The 13,494-nt window shown below is 39.5% G+C and overlaps 1 protein-coding gene across 1 annotated transcript; it reads right to left on the bottom strand.

The window, feature by feature from the left end:
- Positions 1 to 11,690: 11,690 nt before the first annotated feature.
- Positions 11,691 to 13,339, bottom strand: LOC137106821 (uncharacterized). Its single transcript, XM_067490772.1, has one exon. The coding sequence runs from the start codon at positions 13,104 to 13,106 to the stop codon at positions 12,228 to 12,230; it is 879 nt and encodes a 292-aa protein (XP_067346873.1). The 5' UTR covers positions 13,107 to 13,339; the 3' UTR covers positions 11,691 to 12,227.
- Positions 13,340 to 13,494: the final 155 nt, after the last annotated feature.

The raw sequence follows: 13,494 nt of genomic DNA, 5'->3' as shown, positions 1-13,494 counted from the left end.
GCTCACCTCCATGGTCACTTGACCCATAAAATCAGTACACAGCCAGAACTATTTATATACTATTATTACATACTATATTGTATATTGTGCTTGAGCAGCTATTCATTTGCTGGAGTCTACAGATAAAAACAATTTACAGGAATTTGAAACAATAATATAGAGAAAGTATGTTCTGTAAACTGCAGCTGATATGATATTGCAAACTGCTTACTGTACCTGTAGTTACATAAATACTGCCTGCTTTTTCATTAGCATAAATCACTGTGTGTTCACTGTGTTCTGTGTTCATCAGCAAGTTAAGTGATGTAGAGTTAAGGTTTCCCAATATGGTTACATGGTGAAATTTCAAATGCTGAACAATGCAGATTTTTTGTAGTGTACAACAAATCAACTAATTTGTATCCATGGATATTTAGCACTTCAAGCATCAGGGCACAATTTGACACAAGTAACTTTAAAAAAAAATGTCACGTGATTGCTAGAACTGCTGTCTATTATAATTTCACAATAATAGACTAGATAAACTAATAGTGGCTGATCTAGTGGCCAACCACAAGTGATATTTTTAAAAAAAGAACAAATCACTGACCATTAGCTACACATTTACAAACTTATCATGAGTTATTTTTCTTTGAAAAGCTAAAGTCCAGGTGGTTAAACTGCTGTTCAAATATTTAGACTTGCACATCCCCACCACAACCACCCCAAAGCTGCCTGTGATTTGTTGCAGAGAGTTTATGGCACAGAAAAAACAGAATTGCAAAGGCTCTAAACAGCTGTTACTTTCTAGAAATAAATGAACTTTTCAGTCATTCAAGGGACCAAAAATCCAGTGTTTTATGTAGTGTCAGAGTCTTACAGCACAGTGAAGATGATTATCCAATGTGTCAGTCCAAAACCTATAAAGGCACTTGACACCCAAAAACAGTGTAATGGTGAATTAACTAACATTGGGAACTTCTAAGAACATTTAATGACTCCATCTAGCATTCTAACATTTTTTAAAGAAAGTATGCTAAAATAAAACAGATTCCTTATTATTTTGTTTAAAATGAAGCTTGGAAGAGGCTCTATATTCCCCAAGCTGCTGCCACACAATTTAAAAAAATATCTTTGGAGAACGAATCATCATTCAGGGCAAGCACTGACCTCTGTGGGGAGCAAATATCCCAAACTAAGTAGGAACAATATTGTCTCCTACAAAAACTGGGCCAGACCCTTCAAGGTAATACTGTTAACAAGTCAGCAACCATAGCAAACCCACTAAACGGCTTCAATAACTCACCTCATCCTTGATGTTTATTAAAAGCTAATTAGTGTGAACACTCTTGTTGTTTCCAGTATTTAGTGTGATTGCTGAAAGCAAAAACTACACATGGTAGCATGATGATGCGCTTCAGGTGTTACAGCGTGGGTTCTATAGCGCCACCATGTGGTCAGTTTTAAGTATTCTTAAAAAAAGTCTATGGACTTTTTTTGACATGCTACTTCTACACACAGCTAGAAACATGGTTAGGAGTATAGTTAGGAGAGATGACCTGTTACTCTGTGGGCTGACAGCTGATGTACAATAATAGTTATGATTATTTGTATTATTTTTTTTGCATTGCCGTCTATGAGAGCAATCTTCACACAGCTATATCTTGATAACTACATGTGACATTGTTATTCAATTCAATTCAATTCAATTCAATTCAACTTTATTTATATAGCACCAATTTACAACAAAGTCATCTCAAGGCACTTTACAGAATAAAGTCCAGACTACACAAGTATGTAGAAACAACCCAACAAATCCCCCTTGAGCAAGCCCTAGGCAACAGTGGAGAGGAAAAACTCCCTTTAATGGGAGAAAACTCCAGCAGATCCAGGCTCAGGGTGGGCGCCCATCTGCCTTGACCGGTTGGGGTGAGTGGAAAGTGGAGAAAGAAAAGAAAAGAGCAACGAAAAGCAACAACAAAACAACAACAAAAAGCAACAACAAGAAAAGCAACAACAAAACAACAAAAAAGCAACAACAAAGCATTGTACAGGTTGTAGGACACAGAATTAATGGCATACAGTGGTGACAAATAAATGTATAGAGAAAAGCTAGTTCAGGTTGAGTGAGCAGTTTTAACTATAAGCTTTATCAAAAAGGAAAGTTTTAAGCCTAGTCTTAAAAGTAGAGAGGGTGTCTGCTCCCCGAATTTGGATTGGAAGCTGGTTCCACAGGAGAGGAGCTTGATAGCCAAAGGCTCTGCCTCCCATTCTACTTTTGCAAACTCTGGGAACCACAAGTAGGCCTGTATTTTGGGATCGAAGTGGTCTAATCGGGCGATACAGAACTATGAGATCTTTTAAATATGATGGAGCTTGACCATTAAGAGCTTTGTATGTAAGGAGGAGGGTTTTGAACTCTATTCTAGATGTTATGGGAAGCCAATGAAGAGAAGCTAGCGAAGGTGAAATACGATCTCTCTTTCCTAATCCAGTCAGCACTCTTGCTTCAGCATTTTGGATTGAAGGCTTTTACGAGAGTTATTAGGACACCCCAGAAGTAGGGAATTACAGTAGTCCAACCTAGAAGTAACAAATGCATGGACCAGTTTTTCGGCATCACTTTGAAACAGGATGCTTCTAATTTTAGCAATGTTCTTGTAGGTGGAAGAAGGCTGTTCTACAGATTTGTCTTATATGTGACGTAAACGCCAAATCCTGGTCAAAAATAACTCCAAGGTTCCTCACCGCAGTACTGGAGGCCAAAGTTATGTCATCTAAAGTAACTATATTGTTAGACAGCATATTTCTCATGTTTTTAGGCCCAAAGAGGATGATTTCAGTTTTGTCTGAATTTAGAAGTAGAAAATTGTAGGACATCCAGGTCTTTATGTCTTTTAGACATGCTTCAAGTTTGACTAATTGGTTAGTATCTTCTGGTTTCACAGATAAATAGAGCTGGGTATCATCTGCATAGCAGTGGAAGTTTATGGAATGTTTCCTAATAATTTTGCCTAAAGGTGACATGTACAGATTAAAAAGTATCGGTCCTAACACAGAGCCCTGTGGAACTCCATAGCTAACTTTGGTGCATAAAGAAGAGTCATCATTAACATGAACAAGTTGGAATCTGTCTGACAGATAAGATTTAAACCAATGTAATGGGGTTCCTTTAATTCCAAATCCATGTTCTAGTCTCTGTAATAAAATGTTGTGGTCAATGGTGTCAAATGCGGCACTAAGGTCTAGTAAGACGAGTAGGGACACAAGTCCATTGTCTGAAGCCAGGAGAAGAGCATTGGAGACTTTTACCAGTGGTGTTTCTGTACTGTGATGAGCTCTAAATCCTGACTGAAAGTCTTCATACAAATTATTCCTATGAAGGTGATCACATAATTGTTTTGCAACTAATTTTTCAAGGATATTAGAAATAAACGGGAGATTTGATATTGGTCTATAGTTGGCTAAATCACCTGGATCAAGACAAGGTTTTTTAAGTAATGGTTTGATTACAGCAACTTTATAGGCCTTTGGTACATAGCCAGTTTCTAAAGATAGGTTGATCAAATCTAATATGAACGTGTCTATTAAAGGTAGAACATCTTTAAGCAATTTGGTTGGAACAGGGTCTAAAAGACATGTTGTTAGTTTTGAGGAGGCGATAGTTGAACTTAGCTCAGTGAGATCTATGGGTGAAAAGCAGTCTAAGATGGATTGCGGCCTTATTGAGGATTCTAGAGCTGTTGTACATGTAGATCTATCTGTAATATTTGTAGGGAGGGTCTGGTGAATCTTTTCCCTAATGGCTACAATTTTACTAGTAAAGAAAGTCATGAAGTCATTGCTGCTCAAAGTTAAGGGAATAGTAGGCTCAACAGAACTATGGCTCTTAGTCAGCCTGGCTACAGTGCTGAACAGAAACCGGGGGTTGTTCTTGTTTTCCTCTATTAGTGCGGAATAATATGCTGTTCTGGCATCACAGAGAGCTTTTTTGTACATTTTTAAACTGTTTTTCCAGGCTAACCGGGATTCTTCCAAATTAGCGGAACGCCACTTCCTCTCTAACTTTCGTGACGCCTGCTTTAAGCTGTGCATTTGTGAATTGTACCATGGAGGTCAGCTCCTCTGATTCACTGCCTTCGTTTTCAGAGGGGCAACTGTATCTAGTATCATACGCAGTGAGGCTGCAGAATCGTCAACTAAATAATCAATTTGTACAGGAGTAAGATGGCTACTCACCATAGTATTGACACATGGTGGTGAAAAAGATGAAGAAATAATTTCTTTAAATGTATTCACAGCATTTTCAGATGTTATGAAACTTTGTGTACAGCTGCCCCATGATGAAATGCTTCACGTTACAGTATGGGCTCTCTAGCGCCACCGTGTGGTCAGTTATATAACTCGTTTTGAAACTTCTAAAAAAATATATTTATTCTGTTTTTACTTCTATATTGTACAATGCCTCTAACACTACCACACGCCTAGCGGCCGTTCGCTGTACTGCGACTTATTCAATCTTTTTAATTTAAGCTAATGCAATGACTGACTTGAATGAAACTTTACACATACGTGCAGGACACTGTCCTGAACACGCGTGGTAAATTTCACGTATTTTCTCCACTGGGGGGGCGCTATGGTAGGTGCTTTTATTTTTGTCATCTTATCTTCAGAACTTCATTAGTGTTGAGAGGGCAAGATGGCAACAGTTGATTCCTTTGGAGATGCTGAAGAGTTGGTGAATAGCAATCAAAAATTTCTTCATTGTTTCATGTGTTGTCACTTCTAAGTAATTGAGGCCTTCCAATCTCAAAGCATCAAACAGCAATATTTCAAAAACTACACATGCTAACATGATGAAACTTTGTGGACAGCTGCCCCATGATGAAATGCTTCACATGTTACAGTTATGCCTCAATTGCCTCCGCTGGAGGTACTGCAAATTATTTTTATTTTTTTGTTCAAGTGCTGTCGCTTCTACAATGTTCAGAAGTGCAGATTCCGCGATGGCTGCAGCAGCTGCAGCGGCTGGATTTCAGCAATCACATGCATATTCTGTAGGAAATGCCCATTCTTGTTAAATTATTAAAATTATCAATACTTGCAATTCCTTTTCTAGTTATGGTAATTTGTTAATCATTAATTTTTGTTTCGTTGTTACCCTGCCATTTATGGATGAAACAGCTGTTGGCATTAGGGTTCTTTGTTTAGATTGGCAATGCTAAAGATGAAGCATAGCTTTAACATCCACAGTGGTACATTTCCATATCTTGCCTTGCTTTTGTTTGGTTTCTTTCTTGCTTTGCTTTTTCATAGTTAATATAGTGTGACTCTTCCCTTTATTTTCTGAAAAATCTGATCCTGATTTAGATCCTGGTGAGCAGTGACTTTTTTTTTGGTGGCTGGAAGGATTATTGGCTATTCTTTCTTTAAATAATAATAATGCAGATATTACTAAGTGAATGAAAACCTTGGTGAATGTTGTACTTGGTCACCTATTCTTTATTCAATTCAATTTAACTTTATTTATATAGCGCCAATTAACAACAAAGTCATCTCAAGGCACTTTAATAAATAAAGTCAGGACAAAGATGTATAGAGAAAACCCAACAATTCCCCCATTAGCAAGCCCTAGGCAACAGTGGAGAGGAAAATGTCCCCTTAATGAAAGAAACCTCCAGCAGAACCAGGCTCAAGGTGGGTGGCCATCTGCCTTGACTGGTTGGGGTGAGTGGAAAGTGGAGAGAGAAAAGATAAGAGCAACAAGCAACAAGAGCATAAATGGTATCAAATGCTATACTAAGGTCTAACGGAACAAGTACAGTGGCTAGTCCATTATCTGATGCCAAGAGAAGATTGTTGCCGACTTTTACCAGAGCTGTTTCTGTACTATGATGAACTCAATCCTGACCGAAAGCCTTCATGCAAATTATTCCTGTACAGGTGATCACATAATTGTTTTGCAACTACTTTTTCAAGGATTTTAGAAATAAAGGGGAGATTGGTTTGTAATTGGCTAAAACACCTGGGTCAAGACAGGGTTTTTTAAGTAATGGTTTAATTACAGCTACCTTATAGGCCTGTGGTACATAGCCTGTTTCTAAAGATAGATTGATGATATCTAATACGAATGTATCTATTAAGGGTAAAACTTCCTTGAGAAGTTTAGTTGGAATAGGGTCTATCAGACAGGTTGTTGGTTTAGATGAGGTAATAATTAAATAATAAATTTTTAAACTGTTTTTCAGGCTAAATGAGATTCTTCTAAATTTCTGGAACGCCACTTCCTTTTTAACTTTCGTGTTGCCTGTTTTAAGTTGAGTGTTTGCGAACTATACCATGGAGATCGCCTCTTCTGGTTTACTGCCTTCTTTACTGAGGGGCAACACTATTGAGTATTGTACATAGTGAGCCTGCAGAATTTTCAACAATTTAATCAACTTGTGCAGAAGTAACATTAAGGTGGCTACTTTCCATTTTATTGATATATGGTGAAGCAAATGATGAAATAATAATTTCTTTAAATTATTTAAGCACCTGCTATTGTGGAGTTTTTCCCTAACTGTTGTATAGTCCGTTATTGTAAATTCAAATGTTATTAGAACATGGTCAGACAGAAGAGAGTTGTGAGGAAATATGTTTAAATTATCTGCTTCAATTCCATACGTAAGGACAAGGTCTAATGTGTCACTTAAACAGTGAGTGGGTTTATTTACATTTTGGGAAAAACCAATTGAATCTAATAATGAATTAAACGCAGTGCTCAGACAGTTACTGTCAGCATCTACATGAATGTTAAAGTCACCCACTATAATGACTTTATTGGTATAAGCACTAAATCAGATATAAAATCAGAAAATTAAATCAAAAACTCTAAATAAAAAATAAGGAACTGGAGGACGGTACACGATAACAAATAATAGTGGTTTTTGAGTTTTCCAGTTCGGGTGTGAAAGGCTAAGAGTAAGGCTCTCAAATGAGTTATAGCTATGTTTATGTCTAGGGTTTATTGATAAGCTACAATGGAAGATTGCTGCAACTCCTCCACCTCGGCCTGTGCTTCTAGGAACATGATAATTAATATGACTTGGGGGGGTTGACTCATTTAAACTGACATATTCTTCCTGCTGCAACCAAGTTTCAGTAAGATGGAATAAGGGAATACATCGAATTGACAATCGCTTATTAAGTAACAGAGATTTAGAGGAGAGAGATCTGATATATAATAATCCACATTTAAGAGTTTTGTGTTTTGTTCTGTAACAGGAGTAGTCTTAACATTTATTAGATTATCATGATTAACTCCTCTTGTGGTCGTTTTTGGTTTATGTAATTTAGTTGGTCGGGGAACAGACACAGTCTCTATAGGTATTTGGGAGTTGTGGAGGGTGATGGTTGCAATGACACTGCAGAGAGTCGTGTAGGACTGGATCTCTGCATCCTAGGCTCAACTCTGGATCATCATTCCAGGGTTGTCTAATAAACCAGCCATATTTCTGGATAAGAAAGCTAAAGTAGGATGGATGCCATCTCTCCTAATCAGCCAAGGTTTTCCCCAAAAACGTTCCCAAATGTCTATGTAGCCCACTTCATTTGCTGGGCACCACCTAGACAGCCAGCAGTTGAATGGCGACATGCGGCTGGACATGTCGTCACTGGTCAGATTTGGCAGGGGTCCAGAGAAAACTACAGAGTCCGAAAAACTAGAAAACTAGGGAGTCTGTTATTGTTTTGGCAAAGTTACACATTGATTCAACGTTTATTTTAGTGACCTCCCATTTGCGTAATCGGGCGTCATTAACACCCACGTGAATAATAATCTTACTGTATTTATGTATATCTTTAGCCAGGAGTTTTAAATATGATTCAACGTCGCCTGCTTCACGTTTCTGACTATAGAGCTGCGAATAATTGGTTTCTCAGTTGGTGTGTTGGTGTGTTGGGGAAAATTGATTAGAAATGTGAACTGACTGGTGGGGAACCTCGGATATCTGTTTAGCATTAGATCTCTTACGAACCCTCACCAAGCCTGACTGGCTTCCCGGCTGCTCGGGAACTGCATGGGGGCCGCTAGAAGGGGCTACGCTAGGTCGGCCTGCACCAGCTACCTGGGCCTGACTAGATGGATTATTTTCCATGGTGCAGAGTTGCGCTTCCAATTGCGTGAGCCTCGCCTCCAAAGCTGCAAAGACGTTACACTTGTTACATATATCATTATTACTAAAGGAGGCAGAGGAAAAACTGAAGATGAAACAAATTGAGGAAGTGAGAGAAGGAGAGACAGAGGGAGACAGAGAAGTTATTGTTAACAGCTAACTGCTTAATTAGAGCTAAGATAGGTACAATTTGGAATGAGTTAACGTTAGCCAGATATGTTTTAGAAGTAATGTAATACAAGAGTATGTCACGTCTCAAATAGTAATTCTTGTAGAAAGTGTAGAAAATCACTTATTTAAGTAAAATAAGAGCTGCAATTGATCAGTAAAAAGTGCTTCGGCAAAAACCCACGGGAGTGCAGAAACAGGAAGTGACATAATAGGCTTACCGGATGAGTCCAACAATAGTGATGAAATATAATGTGTCTGATCTAATCTCTAGATAATCTCTTCATGTTTTTGTTTTTAAGGGCATTATAATGGGTAGTTCTTATTTACTAAATTATTTTTAATTATTAAGCTTGATGGTGATCCAACTTGTGGTGAGGTGAAACCTTAAAATAAATGTTTTTGTTATAACCACTTGAAATACAAAGGTTTTAATTGGAAAGTCACTTCTCACTTTATGTCACTTGTTATTAAAACATGCTTCTATCACTTTATGTAGGTTAGAGGTGTCAAACTCAATCACAAGAGGGGCAACTAACTTCATGTCCTCTCTCTACATCGATAAATCCTCCTCTTTCATCTTCCTCTAGACCTCCTGCCTGGCAGCTCCAACCTCAGCATCCTTCTACCGATGTATTCACCATCTCTCATCTGAACATGTCCAAACCACCTCAATCTGGCCTCTCTTTCTTTATCTCCAAAACATCTAACATGAGCTGTCCCTCTAATCCTGTCCATCCTCATCACTCTCAAACAGAACCTACACATCTTAAGCTCTGCTACCTCCAGCTCTGCCTCCTGTCTTTTCTTCATTGCCACTGTCTTTAAGCTGAAGAACATCGCTGGTCTCACCACCGTCTTGAAAACCTTTCTTTTCGTTCTTGCTGATACTATTTTGTCACAACAAACACTACACATTTCTCCACCTGTTCCAACCTGCCTGAAACCTTTCCTTTCAGCAAAGGGGAAGCAACTAAGTTGGGGTTCATTGTCTTTCTCAAGGACACTTCAACATGTGACCAGAGGAACCAGGGACTGAACCAACAACTGCAGGATTGGTGGACAACCGCTCTACCTTCCTGCGCCACAGCCTGAAATGGGATAAATAAAACAATTCAATTCAACTCAATTCAACTTTATTTATATAGCGCCAATTCACAACAAAGTCATCTCAGGGCACTTTACAGAATAAAGTCAAGATTATAAAGATATATAAAGAGAACCCAACAATTCCCCCTGGAGCAAGCCATAGGCAACAGTGGAAAGGAAAAACTCCCTTTAATGGAAGAAACCTCCAGCAGAACCAGGCTCAGGGTGGACGGCCATCTGCCTCGACCGGTTGGGGTGAGTGGAAAGGGGAGAGAGAAAAGAACAGAGCAACAAAAAGCAACAACAAAACATCGGGCAGATTGGTAGGACCAGTAGCTTCACGCTGGAAGACACACAGCTTCAAAGCCAGGGGACACCTGCAGAAAGGGACAGAGAGAGGGGGACAGAGGAGGACAAAGACAACTACGGGAGAGAACACACAGAGTTAATGACATACAGTGGTGACAATTGCTGGATGAGAGGAGAGGAGAGATGGTCAAGAGGAGGAAAGGAGCTCAGTGCATTGGGGGGTGGGTCCCCCAGCAGTCTACGCCTATGGCAGCATAACTATAACTAACTATATGCTTTATTAAAAAGGAAGGTTTTAAGCCTAGACTTAAAAGTAGAGAGGGTGTCTGCTTCCCGAATCTGAACTGGGAGCTGGTTCCCAAAGAGAGGAGCTTCATAGCTAAAGGCTCTACCTCCCATTCTACCTTTGGAAATTCTGGGAACCACAAGTAGGCCTGCATTCTGAGAGCGAAGTGGTCTACTGGGAGGAAATGGTGCTATGAGGTCTTCTATATATGATGGAGCCTGACCATTCAGAGCTTTATATGTAAGAAGCAGGGTTTTAAATTCTATTCTACATTTAATGGGAAGCCAATGGAGAGAAGCTAGTGAAGGTGAAATATGATCTCTCTTGCTAGTTCCAGTCAGCACTCTTGCTGCAGCATTTTGGATTAATTGCAGGCTCTTTAGGGAGTTACTGGGGCATCCTGAAAGTAGGGAATTACAGTAGTCCAACCTAGAAGTAACAAATGCATGGACCAGTTTTTCGGCATCACTTTGAGACAGGATGCTCCTAATTTTGGCAATGTTCCGTAGGTGGAAGAAGGCTGTTCTAGAGATTTGTTTTATATGTGAGTTAAAGGACAGATCCTGATCAAAAATAACTCCAAGGTTCCTTGCAGTAGTACTGGAGGCCAGACTTATGCCATCTAGTGTAACAATATGGTTGGACATCCTATCTCTGAGATTTTTGGGCCCAAATACTATGACTTCAGTTTTGTCTGAGTTTAAAAGTAAAAAATTGTGGGACATCCAGGCCTTTATGTCTTGTAGGCATGCTTGAAGCTTTATTAACTGATTATTTTCATCTGGTTGCATAGATAAATATAGCTGGGTATCATCAGCATATCAGTGGAAATTTATAGAGTGTTTTCTAATAATGTTGCCTAAAGGAGACATATATAAAGTTAAAAGTATTGGTCCTAACACAGAGCCTTGTGGAACTCCATAGCTAACCTTTGTGTGCATGGAGGACTCATCATTAACATGAACATCATCAGACAGATAGGATTTAAACCAACCTAGTGCAGTTCCTTTAATCCCAATTTCATGTTCCAGTCTCTGTAATAAAATGTTATGATCAATGGTATCAAATGCAGCACTAAGATCTAACAGAACAAGTATAGAGATGAGTCCAGTATCTGAGGCCATGAGAAGATCGTTGGTGACTTTTACCAGTGCTGTTTCTGTACTATGATGAACTCTAAATCCTGACTGAAAGTCTTCATACAAATTATTCCTATGAAGGTGATCACATAATTGTTTTGCGACTACTTTTTCAATGATTTTAGAAATAAAGGGGAGATTAGATCTTGGTCTGTAATTGGCTAAAACACCTGGGTCAAGACAGGGTTTTTTAAGTAATGGTTTAATTACAGCTACCTTATAGGCCTGTGGTACATAGCCTGTTTCTAAAGATAGATTTATGATATCTAATATGAATGTATCTATTAAGGGTAAAGCTTCCCTGACCAGCTTAGTTGGAATAGGGTCTAGCAGACAGGTTGTTGGTTTAGATAAGGTAATAATTGAAGTTAGCTCAGAGAGATCTATGGGTAAAAAGCAGTCTAACAGGGATTGGGGCCTTATCGATGACTCTACCACTGCTGTACATGAAGAACTATTTGTAATTTTTGGGGGGAGGATCTGGTGAATTCGTTCTCTAATAGCTAATTCAATCAAAAACTCTGAGTAAGGGACTGGAGGACGGTACACTATAACAAATAATAGTGGTTTTTGAGTTTTCCAGTTTGGGTGTGAAAGGCTAAGAGTAAGGCTCTCAAATGAGTTATAACTATGTTTAGGTCTAGGGTTTATTGATAAGCTACAATGGAAGATTGCTGCAACTCCTCCACCTCGGCCTGTGCTTCTAGGAACATGATAATTAATATGACTTGGTGGGGTTGACTCATTTAAACTGACATATTCTTCCTGCTGCAACCAAGTTTCAGTGAGACAAAATAAATTGAATTGATGAACACTTATTAAGTCATTTACTAACAGAGATTTAGAAGAGAGAGATCTGATAATTAAGAATCCACATTTAATAGTTTTGGGGTTTTGTTCTGTAAGAGGAGTAGTCTTAACTTTTATTAGGTTATTATGATTAACTCCTCTTGTTGTCATATTTACTTTATGTAATTTAGGTCGGGGAACAGACACAGTCTCTATAGGTATGTGGGAGTTGTGGGGGGGTGACGGTTGTAAGGATACTGCAGAGAGGCGTGTAGGACTGGATCTCTGCATCCTAGGCTCAACTCTGGATTTTCATACTTTTGGTTGTTTAATAAAACCAGCCATATTTTTGGATAAGAAAGCTGCACCATCTAAAGTAGGATGGATGCCATCTCTCCTAATCAGCCTAGATTTTCCCCAAAAGCGTTTCCAATTGTCTATGTAGCCCACATCGTTTGCTGGACACCACCTAGACAGCCAGCGGTTGAATGACGACATGCGGGTGTACATGTCGTCACTGGTCAGATTTGGCAGGGGGCCAGAGAAAATTACGGAGTCCGACATTGTTTTGGCAAAGTTACACACCGATTCAACATTCATTTTAGTGACCTCTGATTTGCGTAATCGGGCGTCATTAACTCCCACGTGAATAATAATATTATTGTATTTACGTTTATCCTTAGCCAGGAGTTTCAAATATGATTCAACGTCGCCCGCTCTGGCCCCAGGAAGACATTTAACTACGGCCGCTGGAGTCTCTAACTTCACGTTTCTGACTATGGAGCTGCCAATTACCAGAGTTGGTTTCTCAGCGGGTGCGTCGCTGAGTGGGGAAAATCGGTTAGAAACGTGAACCGACTGGTGGTGAACCTCGGGCGTCTGTTTAGCATTAGATCTATTACGAACCGTCACCCAGCCGGACTGGCTTCCCGGCTGCTCGTGAACTGCCGGGCGACAGCTAGCAGGGGCTACGCTAGGTCGGCCCGCACCAGCTACCGGGGCCTGACTAGCTGAGTTGTTTTCCATGGTGCGGAGCGGTGCTTCCAATTCCGTGAGCCTCGCCTCCAAAGCTGCAAAAACCTTACACTTATTACATAAACCATTATCACTAAAGGAGGCAGAGGAAAAACTGAATATAAGACACACCGAGCAAGTGAGAGAAGGAGAAACAGAGGGAGACAGAGAAGCCATTGCTAATGGATAACTGCTAAGCTAACGAAGCTAATATAAGTGAAATGTGGAATTTGTAAACTTTAGCTGGTTATGTTTTGCAAAAGCAGGTGCTTGTGTAATACAAGCGTATGTTACGACTAAGTATTAATTTTTGTGTGAAGAAATCACTTATTTAAGTAAAAATAACAGCTACAATTAATCAGTAAACAGTCCTTCGGTAGAAACCCAAGAGTGTGCAGAAACAGGAAGTGACGCAATATGCCTACCGCACGAGCAGCCGATCCCGAGTCAGAAGAGCAGAAGAGTTTCCCACCTCCACCTTCCTGGGCCACAGCCTGAAATAGGATAAATAAAACACAAATTAGTTGCTGAGCAATGCAAACAAATGCATTATAGGTAATCCAGC

This window comes from Channa argus, chromosome 21 (genome assembly GCF_033026475.1).
Source record: "Channa argus isolate prfri chromosome 21, Channa argus male v1.0, whole genome shotgun sequence".
NCBI classification, from domain to species: domain Eukaryota; kingdom Metazoa; phylum Chordata; class Actinopteri; order Anabantiformes; family Channidae; genus Channa; species Channa argus.
Note: the sequence above shows the minus strand (reverse complement) of the source record. Positions and strands in the feature narration are given on the sequence as shown.

Coding starts and splice junctions, on each gene's coding strand:
- LOC137106821 (XM_067490772.1), bottom strand. CDS start 13,106: ATGGCTTCTCTGTCTCCCTCTGTTTCTCCTTCTCTCACTTGCTCGGTG.